Below are 20,392 nucleotides of genomic sequence, written 5' to 3'. Positions count from 1 at the left end.
GGAGTTTGCACATTATCCCTGTGACCATGCAAGATCCTCCCCCACTCCCCACCACCCCCGGGTGCTCTGGTTTGCACCCACATCCCAAAGACCTGCAGGTAGGTTAACTGGCCGCTGTCAACTGCCCCCACTGTAGGTGGGTGGCAGGAGAACCGAGGGTTGATGGACCTGCGAGAGGAAATGGCCAGTGGGGCTGGGAAAGGGGACCAATGGGAATGCTCCCACAGCCAGCGTGGACCCGACGGGCCGAATGGCCCCCTCGTACGTCGGGAGGGGAGTTAAAAATACTTGCCGCTCGCTCGCTCCCTCCATCGCCTGCAGGTCGCGCGCCGCCGCTCTCGGGCACGCGCTGGCGGGCGGGCTCCCGCGGGCGGGTGGGTGGGCGCGCTCCGTGGCTTCGGGCACCGTTTCCGCTGCTCGCGCGGATCCACGTCTTCCGTTGGGGGGAAATGGGCCTGGTCCGGGCCGGCGGGCCGCTGCTGGCGGCGCTCTTCGTCGTCGGCCTAGGTAAGGAAAGGGCGCGGCGCCTTGAGCGGACACAGAGGGAGAGCAGTGCAGCGCGGACACCGGTCCTTCGCTCCACCCATGTCCAGGCCGACCACGGTGTCCACCCATCTCATCCCAATTTCCTGCGTTCGGCTCATATCCCTCCAAGCCCCACCCTCCATCTACCTATCCAAGTGCTGAGGTGACAGCATTATATCTATCCAAGTGCTGCGATGCTAGTATTATACCCACCCAAGAGCTTAAATGCTAGTATTATACCTCCTCCACCACTTCCTCTGGCAGCTCATTCGTATACTCAGCACCCTCTGGGTGAAAATTTTGCCCCTCCCCTCCCCTGACCTTTTTTAAATCTTTCCCCTCTCACCGGAAAGCTATGTCCCCTACTTTTGGACTCCCCTACCCTGGGGAAAGCACTGTTACCATCCACCTTATTGATACCTCTCATAATTTTATAAGGTTGCCCCACGGTAGCGTAGCGGTTAGCGCGACGCTATTCCACCGCCGGCGGTCGGGGTTCAATTCCCGTCGCTGTCTGTAAGGAGTTTGTACGTTCTCCCGTGTCTGCGTGGGTTTCCTCCGGGTGCTCCGGTTTCCTCCCACATTGCAAAGATGTACGGGTAGGTTAATTGGGTTTAAAATGGGTGGCGCAGACTCGTTGGGCCGGAAGGGCCTGTTACCACGCTGTAAATAACATTTTTTAAAAAATTTAAATTTAAAAAGTTCAAAGGAATAGAGACTTAGCCTGGCCAACCTCTCCCGATAACTCAGACCCTCTAGTCCTGCCAACGTGCTGGTATTAGTATTGGTTTATTATTGTCACTTGTACTGAGGTACAGTGAAGAGCTTGTCTTACAAACCGATCGTACAGGTCAATTCATTACACAGTGCAGTTATGCACTTTTCTTCCAGTTTAACCACATCTTTCCTATAACGGGGTGACCAAAACAGTACACAGTACTCCAGGTGTGGCTCCACCAACAACTTATATAACTACAACATAGTGTTCCAACTCCTATACTCAATGCCCTGACTGATGAAGGCCAGCATGCTAAACACCTTTTTCATCACCATCTACCTGTGATGCCACTTTCAACGAACTATGCACTTGTACTCCTGGATACCTCTGTTCCATTACACTCCCTTGTGCCCTACCGTTCATAGTACAAATCCTACGCTGGTTTGACTTTCCAAAATGCATTACCTCACACTTATCTGTATTGAAATCCATTTGCCACTCCTCAGCCCACTTCCCTAACTGATCAAGATCTCCCTGTAATATACAGTAACCTTCTTCACTATCATCAACACCTCCTAATTTTGTGTCATCTGCAAATTTACTGATCAAGCCTTGTGCATTCACATCCCACTCAATTATATAAATAACAAATAACACCGACCCCTGTGGCACATCACTTGTCACCAGCCTCCATTCTGAGAAACAATCTTCAACCACCACCCTCTGCTTCCTACCTTGAGCCAATTTTGAATCCAGCTCTCACTGGATCCCATGAGACCTAACCTTCCTGACCAGCCTGCCATGCAGGACCTTATTGAAGGCCTTGCTAAATTCCAAATGGACAACGTCCATTGCCTTAACTTCGTTTACCCTTTTGGTTACCTATTCAAAAAAAACACTAAAAGATTCGTCAAACATGACTTCCCATGCACAAAGCCACGCTGACTCCTCCTAATCAGACTGTCTATCCAAATGCTGGTAAATCCTGTCCCTCAGAATTCCTCCAGTAACTTCCCCACCATGAATGTCAGGCTGACCGGCCTGTAGTTCCCTGGCTTGTCCTTAGTACCCTTCTTAAACAATTGAACGGCATTAGCCACCTTCCAGTCTTTAGGAACTTCACCAGTGGTTAATAGTGAAGCAATTATCTTCACAAGGGCCTCCACAATTTCTTCTCTAGCCTCCCACAAAGTCAGAGGATGCTCTCAGTCAGGCCCTGGGATTCATGCACCTTAGTGCATTGGAGGGCTGCAGATACCTCCTGCCCAATTATATGAATGTTCTCCAAAACATCTCCACTTGTTTCCCTTATCTCTTGAGCAACCATGACTTTCTTCTCAGTAAACACAGGAAAAACATTCATTAAAAATCCCACCCTTCTCCTGCAGCTTGAGACATAGGTGGCCCTGCTGATCTCTAAGGGGACCTACTCTCTCGCTTGCCACTCTTTTACTCTTAATATGTCATACAACCTCTTGGAATTTTACTTAACCTTGCCTGCTAGATCCATCTCATACCCTCTCTTTGCCCTCCTGATTTCCCTCTTAAGAGTATTTTTAATCCTTTTATAGTCATCAAGGGACTCGCTCATCCCCGACTTCCTAAACCCAATGTATGTTTCCTCCTTTTTCTTGACAAGAGCCTCAGTATCTCTCGTCAGCCAGGGTTGTCTAAACTTGTCAGGTTTACCCTTCACCCCAACAGAAACATGCTGATGCCGAACTCTTGGTATCATACTTTTAAATGCCTCCCACTTGTCATTCGTTCCTTTCCCTTAAAATAGGCTTTTCTAATCAACCTCTGCTAGATCCTGCCTAATTCCCCCAAAATTAGCCCTGCTCCAGTTTAGGACCCTGACCTGTGGACCTGTCCTATCCTTTTCCATCACTATCTTAGAATTAGTAGAATTATGGTCACTAAAGCCAAAGTGCTCACTTACTGCCGCTTCAGTTACTTGCACTGCCTTGTTCCTTAAGAGGAGGTCCAGTATTGTACCATCCCGAGTAGGGCCCTCAATATATTGACTCAAGAAACTTACCTGGACACATTTCACAAATTCCACCCTGCCCAAGCCCTTAACACTCTGGGTAGCCCATTCAATACCGGGGAAATTAAAATCTCCCACTAATATGACCCTATTATTCTTCCAACTGTGAATAATTTCTCAACACATCTGCTTCTCAAGTTCCCACTGATGATTTGGGGGGGTGGGGGGATGGTCTATAATATAGACCCAGTAGAGTGCCCCTCCCTTTTTTCTAAGTTCTACCCATATGGCCTCACTGGATGATCCCCCAAGAATGTCATCTGTAAGCACTGCTGCAACATCCTCCCTTGTCAAAAAAGCACCCCCTCCTCGCTTACCTCTACCTCTGTCACACCTGCAGCATCTGTATTCTGGAGAAGCCCAGGGACTGCTGGTAATCCGAAAAACACCCAATGCGACCCCCACCCTGCCCCCTACAAACCCTGCCCTCCCCACACACTCTGCCCCCTCCCTGCCCCATACAAACCCTGCCCACCCCACAGAGCACTACCCTGCCCTACACCATAACCCCACTCCCTATGTAACACTAGATTTCCTCCTTCCACTCCCCCATAAATTCCTCCCTACACCATGCCCCTTCCCTATATAGACATGATCCTGCCCCACACAGTAGCCCTTTTTTTGTGTAACCTCTTCCCTGCCCTATGCTGTAACCCTTTTTGTGTGACCCTTTCCCCGCTCCACACTGTAACCCTTTTTCTGTTTAACCCCTTCCTTGGCCCACACTGTAACCCTTTTTCTGTTTAACCCCTTCCTTGCCCTATGCTGTAAGCCTTTTACTGTGTGACCCCTTTCCCACCCCACACTGTAACCCTTTTTCTGTGTGACCCCTTTCCTGCCCCACACTGTAACCCTTTTTCTGTGTGACCCCTTTCGCGCCCCACGCTGTAACCCTTTTTCTGTTTAACCCCTTCCCCACCCTACACTGTAACCCTTTCTCCGTGTAACCCTTTCCCCATGTAAACACTACCCGGCCCTACACTATAACCACCAGGCTCAAGGACAGCTTCTATCCTGCTGTTATCAGAATCTTAAACAGACCTCTCACATGCTAAAGATGGACTCTTGATCTCCCAATCTATCTCGTCCTGTCCCTTTTTGTCAGCCGTACTACAGCTTCTTGTAACTGTAACATTACATGCTGCATTCTGTTTTTCTTTTTACTACCTCAATGTATTTGTGTATGGAATAGTCTGTCTTTCACTGCATCTCAGTGCATGTGATAATAAACCCCCTTCCCTGCCCGACACCTCAACCCCTTCCCTATATAATACAAACCATACTTTACTCTGCACAATAATCCACTCTGTACACCATGACTCAGTCCTCATAATACACACTTCCCCACACCATAAACTACTCCGCACTCTACACATCACCTCGCCACACCAGAACCCAATCCTCACATAAAGCAGATCTTTTCCCCAACGTGGAGACACAAGAGACTGCAGATGCAGGGATCTGGAGGAACAAAATCTGCTGGAGGAACTCAGCAAGGTTGAGCAGCATCTGTGGGAGGAAAGGAATTGTCATAGTTTTGGGTTGAAACCCTGCACCAGGACCTCTCGCCAGGATGCTACTTGACCTGCTGAGTTCCTCCAACAGATTGTTTGTTGCTCCTTTCCACTTTATGCTTTCCTTCCCTGTAATGTAGCCCACAAAGCACAACCTCTTCCTCCAAAACAGAGAAAATAAACCGCTCAAAAACCCACACTACTCATAGCACAAAGCCTCACCCCACAAAACAACTAGACACAATACCACATCCTCCTCATAATATAAAGATCCTTGCATAACAATCATAAATAGGATCGCAAGATAAAGATCCTTATCTTACAATAACTAACCTTCCTGCAACATTAATAACACCCCACAGTCCTTCCCCTTATTCTAATCTCCTTTACCTCATCTCCAGAAAGTACCCTCATGCTATAATGCACAACCTCTCACCCATCCATAAAACAATTCCATTCCACATAACACAGTTTGAGTATCCATACAAACCCTTCCTGCAGTATTGTGCCCTCTCCACTTAATCCAAAAGTTCCACCCAAAACATACAAACATATACTTTCCATAACACCACCATGTCTGACACGAGACATTCCTCTCACTCTAAATCCCACTCCCCACATAACACAAACTCCTCCATCATAAAGCTGACCTTCCTACACAATATAGAAACCCTGCAACACCAAAGCCCACTCCCTGTATAAAACAAACACTCCTGAAACAGAAACAACTCCTTCCCAGACTGCAACCTACACCCCACCTAACACACACCCTCCCATCACAACATGCAACCTTTCTCCATTGTGTAGCGCTTGACCCACAGAACAAATGTCCTAATACCATGACCTAATCCACACACATTTTCCTTCTCCTCATTACCCCCACAATAATCCACTCACCAATACACAACCCTTCCTCACACTGTTACCCACTCCTCACACTGTTACCCACTCCCCACATAACACAAATCCATTTAGTACATTATCACTTCCCACAATAGTCCTGCTCCCAAATAAATACTTCTCCCACAATATAATTGGCATGTAATTAGTGTATAACAACCTTCCAAAACACCAACCCTCCCCCACCAAATAACATCTCCTTTCCCACCCTGCCCTCACGATAAACAACTCTTTGTGGCACAATGATTCCTTTCACATAATATCCCACTCCCAACACAATCCCTCCCATCCAACCATTCAACTCTCCCCACCTAATTATTCCATAACAGTAAATAGCCCTCTCCCCTCGATGCGATCCCAATTTCTGCTCCTGCCAGATAATTCAGCAAAACACTTCACGCTCAAGCAAACCCCACAACATATCTAAAATCCTGAACCACAAGCACACACTGCCCACAGTGATGCCCCTCCAAACAAACTTTCAGCCCTTAAACAACCCCCATAAACCCATCACTGTTCACTTCCTCTTCCTTCATACTAAACCTACTCCCTCATAAACCCTTTCCATCTCCCCTAGACAGCTTATTAACTATACAACATGCTCCTCCTACACAGACTAACCTTAACCTATGCAGTTATACCCATCACAAACCTTCCAACTTTGCAGTCCGCTATTCTTCTCCTAAAGTGAACAGCTCTTCCCCTACAAATACTAATCAGCAAATAGCTCCACACAACCTCTTCTCCATCCTCCCCAATGCAAAATATAAATAATTAATTGGAATCAGGCCACCTTCAATGGGATGAGAGTGGATCTGGCCCAATTAAAATGGAACCAAAAGTTGACAGGAAAACCTTGAACAGAATGATGTGCTGCCTTTAATGACGAAATGGTTCAGGTGCAGTTGAGGCATATTCCCCTGAGGAGCAAAAAAGAGAACAAACAAATCCAGAGCTCCCTGGCTCAGGTAAGAGGCAGAGGAAAATAAGGCTTAAATAAAGACTGCTGGTGACTGGCAAAGGTGATAAAATTGATGAGTTGTGCATGGGTGCAAGAAGCAGAGAAAGAGTTGGGGAGTGGTACTGGAGAAGGTTTGGAACAGGGACTGTTCCACGTAGCCGACAAAAAGACAGGCATAGCTGTGGCCCATGTGGGTGCCCACGGCTACACCTTTGATTTGTAGAAAGTGAGAGCCGTCAGGGCAAGAACAAGTTTAGCCAGGCAAATGAGGATGTGGGTGGAGGGGAATTGGTTGGATCTTTGTTGTAGAAAGAAGCAGAGGACTTTAAGACCTTCCTGTTGGGGGATGGAGGTGTACAAATTCAGGACATCCATAGTAAAAATGAGGCATTCTGGGCTGGGGAATCGGAAGTTGTCCCAATGTTGGGAGGGCATGCGAGGTGTCCCGGAGGTAGGTGGGAAGGGACTGGACAAAGGGAGACAGGATGGAGTCGAGGCATGAGGAAATAACTTCAGTGGGGCAAGACCAGGCAGAAACAATGGGCCTCCCAGGACAGTCCTGTTTGTGGATCTTGGGTAAGAGGTAGAATTGGGAAGTGTGGGGTTGGGGCACTATCAGGTTAGAGGCTCTGGAGGGAAATCTTCCGAAGTAATGAGATCCGCGACAATCCCTGGTGTTTGCTGGCGGGGTCATCGTCCAGGGGTTGGTAAGTGGAGGTATCCGAGATCTGTCATCTGGCCTCCGCAAGGTAGAGGTCAGTCTGCCAGACTACAACAGCACCACCCTTGTCTATGGGTTCAATGACTAGGTTGTGATTGGTGCAAAGTGAATGGAGGGCTTCACATTTGGAGGGGGTGAGGTTAGAGCAAGTCAAGGGAGTGGAGAAGTCGAGGCAGTTGATGTCATGGCAGCAATTGTAGATGAAAAGGTCGAGAGAGGGTAAAAGACCCAGAGGGGGGTGCCCAAGAGGAAGGGGAGTTTTGGAGACGTGAGAAGGGATCATCAGTCGGGACTGAGGACTCCTTGCCAAAGAAATAGAGGCGGAGGCGAAGGAAAAATAACTCCACGTCATGCTGGGCCCAGGGGCCCTTGAGCCGTGGCCACAGGTACAAAGGTGAGGCCTTTTGCTGACGACTGACTGCTCAGCTTCAGAGAGGGGAGGTCGGGGGGATGGTGAAGACCTGGCAGGGGTTGGAGCTGGGGCAAGGATTGGGGTCAGAAGAGGGAGAGGAGGGTAATGGGAGTGGGGTGAGGGGAGGGGGGGATCTTGGGAAAGAGGGGAGGAGAAAGAAGTGTATTGTGTGGGCTGGGGGTGGGATATGAGGTCAGAAGGTGGGGCGAGTTTCTATTGGTGAAAACATATGAAGAAGGCAGCTGGGTTAGTGTAGGACCTCTAGAGAATGAGGCTGGTGAATCAGTAATAAGAAACAGTAATGTCATATATGTTAAATCAACTTTTTGATTTGGTCTTCACTGTGGAGGACACTACAAAAAGTCCCTAAGACAACAGATGGGCTAATTTCAAATAACATAGAAGAAATTGTAAAACTCCCAATCATGGGGGATAAAGAATTAGAGGGACTTGCGGAGCTAGAGGCAAACAAATCACCTGAGCCCAAGCATTTTAAAGTGGCTGCAGAGACAGTGGACCCATTGATTGAAAATTTTCAAAACTTTCTAAATTCTTGAATGGAAAACAGTCCATGTGACTCCCTTGTTCAAAACGGAAGACAGAAAGCAGAGAACTATAGGCCAGTTAGTTTAATATCTGCAGATGGCAGGATGCTAGAATTGATAATCAAAAAGGAAATAACTATTCATTTAGGAAAGCTGAATATAATGAAACCTAGTCAACATGGTTTTATGAAAGGTAAGTCATGTTTGACAAACTTGTTTGAATTCTTTGGAGATGTGATAGGGAGAGTTGTTAGAGGAGAACCTATAGGTAGAGTGCATTTAGATTTCCAAAAGGCATTAACAAGCTGCCACAGAAATTGCAGAAATTAAGAGCCAAGGTATTGGAAGAAGTGTGTTAGTATGGATTGAAAACTTGCTGCCACAAAGCAAAGAGTTGGAGTCTGTTTCAGGCTGGGGAGCTGTATCTAGTGGAGTACCCTAGGGATCAGTTCTTGGCATTCATTTGTTTACTATTTACATTAATGATCCAGAAGATGGAACAAAATGTAAGGTTTCCATGTTTGCCAATGATTACAAAAATAGGTGGAAGGGCATGTTGTGATGAGAATACTGTGATTCTGCAATAGGATACAGATTGTTTGAGTGACTGGATGAAAACCAGACAAATGGAGTTTAATGTGGGGACATGCACATCAGTAAGAGGCATCAAGAAGTGGATTATTATCTAAATGGGGAGAGAGACTGCAAATAAGTGAAGTTCAGAGGGATCCAGGTTTTCGAGTACATGAATCACAAATAGTTAGAAGGCAGGTCTAAGAAGTAATTAAGAAGGCAAACAGCATGTTGGCATTTATTGTGAAGGGGTGAGGGGATAAAATAGTGAAGTTTTGTGACAGTTGTACAGGGTATGATGAGGTCACACTTGGAAAACTGTGCACAGTTTTGGTCCCCTTACTTAAAAAAGGATACAGTAAAAAAAAGGAAAAAGGTCTGACCTAGAGACTGCAATCAGTGAGGATAAGCAGCAACACCTCCAGTACTATTATTCTCAACACTGGTGCCCCACAAGGCTGCATCCTCAGCCTTCTACTCTACCTATATAGTCATGACTGCGTGGTCTGATTCTGCTCTACCTCCATCTACAAGTTTGCAGATGATACGACTGTAGTAGGCCATATCTCAAATAATGATGAGTCGGAGTACAGTAAGGAGATAGAGAGCTTGGTGTTATGACAACAACCTTTCCCTCAATGTCAGCAAAACAAAAGAGCTGGTCATTGACTTCAGGAAAGGGGGTGGTGCACATGCACCTGTCTACATAATTGGTGCTGAGGTTGAGAGGTTTGAGAGCTTCAAGTTCCTAGGAGTAAACATCACCAATAGCCTGTCCTGGTCCAACCACATAGACGCCATGGCCAAGAAAGCTCACCAGTGCCTCTGCTTCCTCAGGAGGCTAAATAAATTTAGCATGTCCCCTTTCACGCTCACCAACTTTTGTCGATGCACCATAGAAAGCATCCTATCTGGATGCACCACTGCTTGGTATGGCAACTGGTCTGCCCGGGACCACAAGAAACTGCAGAGAGTTGTGGACACAGCCCAGTGCATTACGGAAACCAGCCTCCCCTCCATGAACACTGTCTATACCTCTCGCTGCCTAGATGAAACAGCCAGCATAATTAAAGACCCCACCCACCCGGGTCATTCTCTCTTCTCTACTCCCATCAGGCAGAAGATACAGGAGCCTGAGGGCACATACCACCAGGCTCAAGGACAGCTTCTACCCCACTGTGACAAGACTATTGAACGGTTCCCTTATATGATGAGATGGACTCTTGAGCTCACAATCCACCTTGTTTGACCTTGCACCTTGTTGTCTACCTGCACTGCACTTCCCTGTAGCTGTGACACTTTACTCTATATTCTGTTATTGTTTTCACCCTGTACTACCTCAATGCACTGTTTAATGAATTGATCTGTACCAACGGTATGCAAGACAAGTTTTTCACTGTACCTCAGTACAAGTGACAATAATAAACCATTACTAATACCAGTAGCATTGCGAGCAGTCCGAAGGAGTTTCACCAGGCTAATTCCTGGAATGAAAGGGTTGCCCTATCATGAGAGGCTGCACGGTTTGGGGCTGTATTTCATGGAGTTTAGAAGAATGAGGGGGGATCTTATTCAAATACACAAGATCTTAAGGGGGCTTGACAGGAAAAATGTTAAGATGTTTTCACTAGTGGGAGAGTCACAGACAAAGGGCCAGTCATTTAAAACTGAGGTGCATAGGAATTTCTTCTCAGAGAGTTGTGAATCTCTGGGATTCTCTGTCTCTAAGGGCGGTAGAAGCCAGATCGTTAGATATAGTTAAGGTGGAGTTAGATAAATATTTGAAAGGAATTGAGGGTTATGGGGAACAGGTACAGAAGAGAAGTTGAGGCCAGCATAGATCAGCCATCATCATATTCAATGGCAGGGCAGGCTGGAGGAGCCCCTTGGCCTGCTCCTGTTGTGACTGCTATGCAGGGTTCTCTATGCATGGACCTGATGAGGCATCCCACCCACACAAACCCCTGTCATTGTACAATCTCTCTTCTGAACACAAAGACTTCCAGGCAGAGAACTGGATGGACTGAATGGCCACCTTCTGACCTGTAATGACTTTAGAAACTCCCTCCCCCACATTCCTCTCCCACAAACTCACTCCCATGCACCCACTATCCATTACGTTTCTTCCATCGCCCAAACAACCCATCTCCCTACTTAACCCCTTCTCTGACACAGACCCTCCTCCATGTAAACCACTAATGCCTACCGTTTCCATCATGTCCCTCTAGCCCAAATATACTCTCCCCCTGCAATACAAGCCCTCCACGTACACCTGACATAACGCTCAACTATGACACAATTCTGCCTCTGCATCCACTCCCTCTAAACTCCATTCTTTCCTATATGTAACTCTTTCTGCCCACAAACCCCTAACGTAAACATAAACTTTGCCCCTCCCCCCCAACTCATGTCCACTTCCCCACAATAGCACACTCATCTCCCATGCAAACCTTCCCCCAATGCAAACACTCCTGCAACAGCATTAGTGCCCAAGTGCAACACCTTTCCTGGTGGTCCCACGCAATCCAGTCTCCCGTGTATTCTTTCACCCCTCCCACAGGGGCTGCTTCTCTGTCCCCCCAACCTGGGGCTGGCCCTCTCACCTCCCCTTAAAAGATATTCCATGAATAAAATTAATGATGCTAATTGAGAGAGGAATTTTGCAAGTTTTTTTTATAATGTTGAACAAAAGAAATTTAAGTTACAAAGAGAAAAATCAGGTTTTTCTCTGAGTATTTTGAGTGAGTTGTTTGTTGATATACAAACTATAGCAGGCAACAATTTACATCGTGTTTCAATTATAAATATTAATGTGACAAGTAGTACTATAGGCAATACTGGTCTGTAATAAGATTAGTGGTAGATATTGAAGCCCAGATCTGATGGGGTAAATGCTGGGGAATTGCTGCTTGGATCTTGGATTTTGAGACGATCAGATTCACCGCAGAATCCAAGACAAATTAGGCGACCATATTTGGTATTGGTATTGGTTTATTATTGTCACTTGTACCGAGGTACAGTGAAAAACTTTTCTTGCATACCAATCGTACAGGTCAGTTCATTAGACAGTGCAGTTACATTGAGTTAGTACAAAGTGCATTGAGGTAGTGCAGGTAAAATCAATAACAGTACAGAGTAAAGTGTCACAGCTACAGAGAAAGTGCAGTGCAATAAGATGCAAGGTCACAACAAGGTAGATCGTGAGGTCAGAGACCATCTCATCGTATGAGGGACACAATGTTCCAGCTGTCAGCTAATAACAGTTTTATATCGGCTCAATATAACATACCGACTTTTGTACTCCTTGCCCCTATTTATGAATCACAGGATCCTCATAAGACGTTTTCCTCATTCCACAAATTAACTCGGTGAACCCATACTGCACCACTGCTAAGACAAAGTTTATCCTGATTCAGATGAAGAGACCAAAACTGTACATTGTACTCCAGGTCACCTTACAACTAAGTCTCTGCACTGGCTATTAGATCAAAGCCAATTGTATCTAGTTATGCCACTGATGCATATATATTGCTACAATTGCTTTGTTTATTAAGAGAGCCTTTAACTTTGACCTGTTTCCATTTTGCCCTCTTTTTATGTAGTTGTTATATGCACTGTCCCTTCCTATCATATTTTGCGCTCAGTATACTGCACTATCATCTTGTCATCTCTTTAAATTTCAGAAGTTTTCCCTCATCATCAAACAATTTAGTGTGTTGTCTGCAACCCCTGACAATTTAAGTGAAGCCCAGTAGAACAGCTCTTTTCCCAAGAGTGCTGCCTGTGCCCCATTTTCCTACACTGCACTTTGAGCCACAAACCTGCCTCTGATCTGTTTGATCCTGTCAATACACATGTGTTTGAGGTAGTAATTTGTAATTCTGCTTGTTAATTTAGACTCGTACTCCCTCCATAGCACCTTTCTCTTAGTTTAACCAATGTCACTGGTTCCCACATGGACCACAGCTGGATCCGCCCCTTTCCATTCTAGGTTCCTCTTCAGCCTGAGGAGATGTCAGTCCTGGCACAAGGTAGGCAATGCAGATTTTGGGACACTTGTTCACAATTGCATGGAACAATATCTATCCCTCGAATATATTGTTCAACCTCCCCACACTTCCTGAATACCACAGTGCCATGGTTGGATTGTCCCTTGTCCCTACAGGCTGTACTTGTGTCTGAGCATGCACTAAACACCCGTACAGGTGGACAAGATCAAAGGCTCAGACTCCTGCCCTCAATGTAAAAAGCAGGCTTCACTTATCTGGCTGAATGTGTGTTTTGTTAAAGCTTTTGAATAGTATTAAATTTCTTAGATCGTCCTTTATTTCTTTACGCTTTTGTTCTCTAACTTAAAGATTGCACTTGCGAAAACTTAACAAGATCTCAAATATCAGAAATACCAGAACCTTTTTGACGATAGCCATATAAGTGAAGTATTATGTTAATCATTTTCCTGCATCCTATCAGGTAGCAGTTTATCTCGAAAGCTCTGAGTGATTATTTTGTTCATTATTTATCTGTGAGGGAATTAACCACATCAAAAGAATCTATAGAACTTTTTTTGATTAAAAAGATAAAAATCAACTTTTTTTTGGAACAAAAGCTCTGATTTTTTTTCAAACACCTTTGTATCTATTCCCAGATTTTGTCTGTAATGAACACTGCATATATATTTGATCCTTTTCCTTTCCATTGCTATTATGTTGTCCTTTTTTTCCAGTGTCTGCAGACAATGACTGCTTGTGGTATACCGACAAACAAGGAATGTGGCATGTTGGCTTTGACTGCTCATTCTTTCAGTTCTGCTGTGGAAACTGCACACACCGTTATTGCTGCCTGGATCCATTGCAAATGATCACTGAAAGACAACAGAAGTACTGTGTAACCACGAACATCAGGTCAGTCTCTGTCGTCTTTTCTATTCCAATTAATACTGAAGAGATATGTACCCTGAAAGGTCAGCTGTTGCTTACGGCAGAAGGTTGTAAGTAAACTCTGCTTTCGCTTTCGGTGTAATAGTTTGCAAATATTGATGCCTCTGTTGAAAGGAACAACGATTGGAGGAGCCTTTGAGATTTTTAGGCTGGTAGCAATTAGACTGAAAGTAGATTTCTTTGTTACTTCTGGTGTTCAAAGCATGTAATGAATGGTTATGGCCTTCATCCAGGAGATCCACTCTCTGAAATAAAAACCTAGAATGCTGGAAACACTCAGCAGGTCAGGCAGCATCTGTGGAAAGAGAAGCAGACTTAACATTTCAGGTTGAAGATTCTTCGCCATAACGGAGAAAGAGAGAAAACAAATTAGCTTTAAGTTGCAGGAGCGTGGGGGATGGATAGATAGGACAGAAGGAAAATCTCTGATACTTTCTCTCTTTCCCAGTCCTGATATCCCCATCGTCCTACCCATCCCATTCCTCAACAATCCCTCTACAATTTAAAGCTGACTTGTTTTCTCTCTTTCCCATTTCTGACAATGGGTCTTGGATCTGAAACACTTGCTCAGTTTTTTTTCTTTTCACTGCTTCTGTCTGACCTGATGAGTGTTTCCAGCTTTTTTTGTTCTTATTTCTGATTTCCAGCATCTGCAGTTTCTCTCTTATTATCAGCCTCCTGACTGATAGTGAACACATGGGTTGAATTAATTGGATTGTCAAGGTTTATTGTTTATAATGGCAGACAGATTGATCTCTCTCCCTTTGTTCACCTTTCCCAACCCTCCCCTCTCCTCATTACCTAGACCCATCACCCTCTTCTACCTGGTTCCTTGTGCCCATCACCCACATACTAATCTACTTGGGTTTCACCTTTCTGATCACCTGCCCATCATCCCTCCCTTATCAGGTTCCACCTATTGCCTCCCAGTCTCTGTCTCCAAATTCCCCTCCCCCTTCCCCATCGGGCTCCATCTGCCCATCATCTCCTCCACCCTCCACCCCCCCCCCCCAACAGTTCCACCTATCACCTACCAGCCTGTCTTGCCTCTCCTTCACTTGATATTGTGGCCGTATTCCCTCTACATTCTTGGTCCTGATGCTGGGTCTTGACCCAAAACGTCAACCATCCCTTTGTCTCCACAGATGCTACTTGACCTGCTGCATTCTTCCAGCAGTTTGTTTTCCTCCTGGTTCCATCATCTGCAGTACCTCGTCTTATCTGACTTCTGTCTGTCTAGAACAGGATCGAAGACTCTTTATTGAAGTATCTTTGCCTTGTATCCCGCTGTTTCACACAAATGATGTTCAGAGTCATACAGCACAGAAGCAGGCCCTTCAGCCCACCAACCGTCAAGCACCCACTTGCAATAATCCCATTTTGTTCTCTCCACACTCCCATTAACTCGCTGCTGATTTTACCATTCTCCTGCAGGCTGCGGGCAATATACAGTGACCAACTAACCTACCAACCTGCGCGTTTTTATGATGTAGGAGGAACCTGGAGCACCTTGAGGAAACCCATGTGATCACAGGGAGAACATGCAAACTCCACACAGACAGCACTGGAGGTCAGGACTGGATCGCTGGAGCTGTGAGGCAGCAGCTCTGCTAACTGCACCACTGTGCCGCCCAGAGTGCTGCACCTCTGACATTCGCAGACATTATTATCATTGCCAATCTTTAACAGTAAGTCATATCCCTGGGCATTTTCCATCATGAGAAATCATTAGCTGGACCAGGTGAGCAGTCTTTAGAATGGCTCCTCCTTTTTGATCTATCTGGCTGGTAATCCTAGCAGTAATTCTTGACTCTGCAATATGGCCTCAAAGTAGTATGTAAACCTTCCCACCCCCACCCCCACCCCCCCCCCCCACACACACACACACACACACACACACACACAACCCTCCACATCAAGGTGCCCACAGAATGCATCTTATGAAATATTTATTTCATTTTCTCCATTTAATGGTCAAGGTGTGCAGTTATACTAGGTGCAGTGTGTTAAGGTCAGCACTCAGCCAAATCGCCAGCCAGAACGTGTCAACAGTCGAGAAAAGACACATTTCTTTCTTGGTTTTCAGCACCTCAGCTAATGAAGTAGCTTTGATATTTAATCACCATGATAACCACGGAATTATGATTTGTACACAGCAAATTCCCATATGAGTAGTAGGATATCGATCAGATAATCTGTTATAGTAATGTTGGTTGATGGAGAAATATTGAACAGGACATTGTGGAGGATTTTCCGTGCATGCTGCCTGACCTGCTGAGCATTTCCACCATTTTCTATTTTAATTTCAAATTTCCAGCATCTGCAGGTTTTTGATTTTTATTAAGATAAGATATCTTTATTAGTCACATGTACATTGAAACACACGGTGAAATGCATCTTTTGCGTAGAGTGTTCTGGGGGCAGCCCGCAAGTGTCGCTACACTTCCGGCGCCAACATAGCATGCCCGCAACTTCCTAACCCATACGTCTTTGGAATGTGGGAGGAAACCAGAGCCCCCAGAGGAAACCCACGCAGACACGGGGAGAACGTACAAACTCCTTACAGACAGCGGCCGGAATTGAACCGGGGTCACTGATGCTGTAATAACATTATGCTAACTGCTACTTTCTGCCATTTTTGAAAATAGTCCTGTGGGAACTTGTACATTCACTCAAGAGAGCACAGAGGGCTCAGAGGGTTTAATGTTTCTAAAGAAGGATGGCACCTTGGATAGGGCAGCGTTCCCTTGGCCAAGCACTCGAACTGAATTGGGGCTCTTACCCTGTGCGCCAGCCAGTCCAACTTCCTTGTTTTCTAAAAAGAATAATGAACCATGTTTTCAGCATTGCACGGAGTCATGTTCACCATAAAAGGCGAAATTTTCAACACTTTTTTCTCTGAACAACCACAGACAAACTCTCTCACATATGCTTAGCTACATCAAGCAAGCAACAGATGCAGCATTTTCCCAGGCCAAGAATTTCATTACTGAAGAGCCCTACATTTTAACATTCTCTGCATTTCTTAGTGAAAACATTGTTGAAGGCACACTTGCAGCAATTGGTAGTCATGGTAATATACTGGTGCAGATTGATTCGTTAATGGAAAGAAAGCGGAGTGTGGGAATAAATGATTCATTTTCAGGTCATAAGACTGTGAACAGTGGAAAACCATGGGGATTAGTGTTTGGGGTTCAGCTGTTCACAGTCTATATCAGTGATGTGGATGAGGTGATCAAGTGTCCATTTTGTTGATGGTGCTGAGCTTGGTGGGCTATAAGAAGGATGCAGGCCAGACCTATATACAGTGTTCTTCAGAGGGATATAGACAGGCTAAATAAGTGGGCCAGGGCAGGGCAGATAGAATATAATGTGGGAAAGTGTGAGGTTGGTGTTTGGATGGCACATAAATCACTGGAAGTTAAAATGCAGATTTTCCAACCATTAGAAAGGCAAGCGATTTCTTAAAAGGCATCTAGTTCTAATTATACAGGGTCCTAGGGTCTGGTTTTCTGAAGGAATTCTTGCGATCAAGGGAGTGTAGTGAAGGTTCAATTTCTTGCTGCTTTAAAATCTTGACCACCTTTCATTCTTTCACTGTTGTAGTCACTCTGCTGTTTGCTTTCTTTAAGTACTCGGCCTGTTCTCTTGTGCTCTCACTACTTTAAGTACACAGTCCATGTTTGCTCCCTTGCTGCATAACTCTTTGGTCTGCTCTGAGTGTATAAAGTTCTTAGTTTGTTGTTGCTTTAAACTCTCAGACCACTCAGCTGTTTTAAACTTGACTTGCTCCCTCACTGTTATAATCACTCACCCTGCTCCATCACTGATATCTTGGCTACTGTTTTGCTTTCTCACTGTTTTAAACTCCTGTCTGGCTCTCACTCTGTCACTTATTTAATTACCTCTGCTGGCTTTCTTGCTTTCATATTATCTTTAAACTCTCAGCTTATTCCCTTGTTCTGTCATTGCTTTTAATGCAAAGTCTGTCCACAAGCTATCTTGCTACATAATTCCCAGTCTGCTCCCTTACCATTTTAAACTACTGGTCCAGGCTAGTATTATACCCTGGACCTGCTCTCTCACTACCATAAGCTTGTGGCCCAATTTCTCAACCATTTTAAATTCTCAGCCAGAGAATTACTGATTTAACTCTCATCATTGTTCTAATATCTCGGGCCACTGGCTTGCTATCTCGCAGCTGTGAACTCTTGACCTGCTCCCTCCCTACCTCCCAGATTTGATCACACTACTTACTCACTCTCCTGCCCCCTCACTGATTTGCACTTTTTGCTGCATAATTCCCAAGGTCACTGTCTCACTGCTTTAAATTCCAGGCCAGCAATCTCACTGGTTTAGACTTGTGGCCTGCTGTTTCAGGCTCTCTGGCTGCTTTAAACGTCCAGTCTATTCCCACACTGCTGTAAATAATTGGCCCAACTTTTCACTGCATTAAACTTTTGCTCCATTGTCATACTGCCTTAATTTCTTGTCACTTGCTGTTTTTGGTAATTGGGTTGCACCCTTAGCTGTCAAAGATTCCTCCTTTGCTTTTGTGGTGCTCTAAGCACTCGCCCACTTTCTCACAGTGTGACACTCCTGGATTTCTCTCCCAACACTGCAAATACTTAACTTAGTCTCTTGCCACATGAAAACTTTCCACTTGCTCTCTTAAATTCTGGTATGAATCCTTCATTGCTTTAAACTCTGATTGCACTCTCCCCTCCACAATAGTTGTGTTAAGTTCTCGGATTCCACTCCCTCCCCCACCCCACCGCTTCAGCCACGTAAACCACTTGCCCACCCTACACCCCAGTTGTTGGCTTTCTCTTTTTTTTTGCTTTTTCTTTTTTTTGTTTTTCTTCCACTCTCTTTCTCCACATTAAACTCTTAGCTTCCCTGCATTCTCCGGCTGCACTCTTGCTGTTTCGCACTCTTTGGCCTTTCTCTTTGGTTTTATTGCTACTTTAAGCTCTCAGCTGTTTGGGCCACTGTCTTGCTCTCTCAGTGCTTTAGGCACTCTGTTCACTCTCTTGCTATATCAACCTCCTAATCACTCCATTAAATTCACGGCCCACTTATTTGCTTCGGCTGTTGCGCTGCTTTAAGCACTGAATTCGTTCAGTCTGCTTTAAACTCTGATCTCTGCCCGCTAAGCTTTAAACCATCATCTGCCTTCTTGCTGCTTTAAACTTGCTCTTTGGGAATGTCTTATTGCCTTAAATTCTCAATGCTTGCTCACGGTTAAATTTTCATTCCATTATTTTGCTGCTTTAAACTTGCAGCTTGCGTCTCTTGTTTTAAACTTGTGCTATTGTCTCTTGCTCGCTTGGCTGACTCTCTCTGGCGGCCTAAGCTCTTGCCTCTCCCTGTTTTAAGTTATTAGCCCACTCAGAAGGTTTTGACCAATTGACAACACCCTCACCTTTTATAATTCTCAGCTCTTTCTAACTGCTTCACGGTATCTTTTCAGCCCTCATGATGCATTAAATGCATGACTGTGATCAGACTGCTTAAAATTCTCAGCCTGTTTTTTTTTGCTGTTTTAAATATGTTTGAATGTGACTTTGTTAAAGCACTCAACCTATGCTCTTGTTGTTTTGTGCTCTCTGCCCACTCTCGCGCTGCTGATTCTGATTCTTGGCTGCTCACCTGCTGTGTTAAACTCTCGACCCACGTTCCTGTTTTAAATTCCAGGCCACTAATCTTTAAACTCTCAACCCACATGTTCTCTCAGTGCTTTGCACACTTGGCCCATGCTCTTGCTTTTTATAATTCTCAGCCTGCTCTCTTGCTCTCCCACAGCTTTTGACTCCCAGCCCACAGCCTCTCTTCTTTAAATACTTGGTCTAAACTCTTGTCGCTAGCAGTGATCAGCCAGCTCTCTTGAGGTTTTAAACTCTGGGAACATTATTTTCTCAGTCAGTGTCTCAATTACTCCCTCACTGGTTTAAACATTTGCCTCTTTTATTCCATTACACTGTCAGTCCACTCATTCATTGCAACCTTACCACATTTAACTCTTGGCCCAAGTTCTCCCTGTTTTAAATTCTCACCCCACCTCTTGCTACTTGAAATTCTCAGCTGCCCTCTTATAACATTAAACTTCCAAACCACTGTCTTGTTGTATTGAACATTTCATCTGCTCCCTCAGCAGTTTTATACTCTTGGTCCACTCTCTCGCTGCATTCAACTTTCAGTCCAATTTGTTTAGCACTTTAAATTCTTTGTTGGTCTCTTATTGCTTTAAACTCTCCCACTGTTTTAAGCTCTTGACAGAGGTGAGCATCATCAGAAAGGTAAAGAACGTTGGAGTGGTCAGAAAAAATATTAGGAAGAAAAAGTGTAGCTTTGATTTAAAAATGACCAAAGAATGCAAAATAAAAATATTCTACAAGCATATCACAAAAAAAAAGCAAAGTCAGAATAGAAATAGGACAACTAAGGAACAGAGACTATAAAATCACAAATATTGGCAAAAAAAGTTATTTTGATATTGGTGTTTTAGCAAGGAGACAGAAGGAGAATGTGACTTCAGA

The 20,392-nt window shown here is 44.9% G+C and overlaps 1 protein-coding gene across 1 annotated transcript in view; it reads left to right on the top strand.

The window, feature by feature from the left end:
* Positions 1-209: 209 nt before the first annotated feature.
* Positions 210-20,392, top strand: part of shisa4 (shisa family member 4) — a 37,569-nt gene continuing 17,386 nt past the window's right edge. Inside the window, exons 1-2 of the mRNA XM_052035115.1 lie at positions 210-507; positions 13,640-13,817. Coding sequence (XP_051891075.1) covers positions 210-507; positions 13,640-13,817 — 476 coding nt within the window. The remainder of the gene's footprint in view (positions 508-13,639; positions 13,818-20,392) is intronic.

This window comes from Pristis pectinata, chromosome 20, assembly GCF_009764475.1.
Source record: "Pristis pectinata isolate sPriPec2 chromosome 20, sPriPec2.1.pri, whole genome shotgun sequence".
Taxonomy (NCBI): Eukaryota; Metazoa; Chordata; class Chondrichthyes; order Rhinopristiformes; family Pristidae; genus Pristis; species Pristis pectinata.
This window is presented reverse-complemented; position numbering and strand designations above follow the sequence as displayed.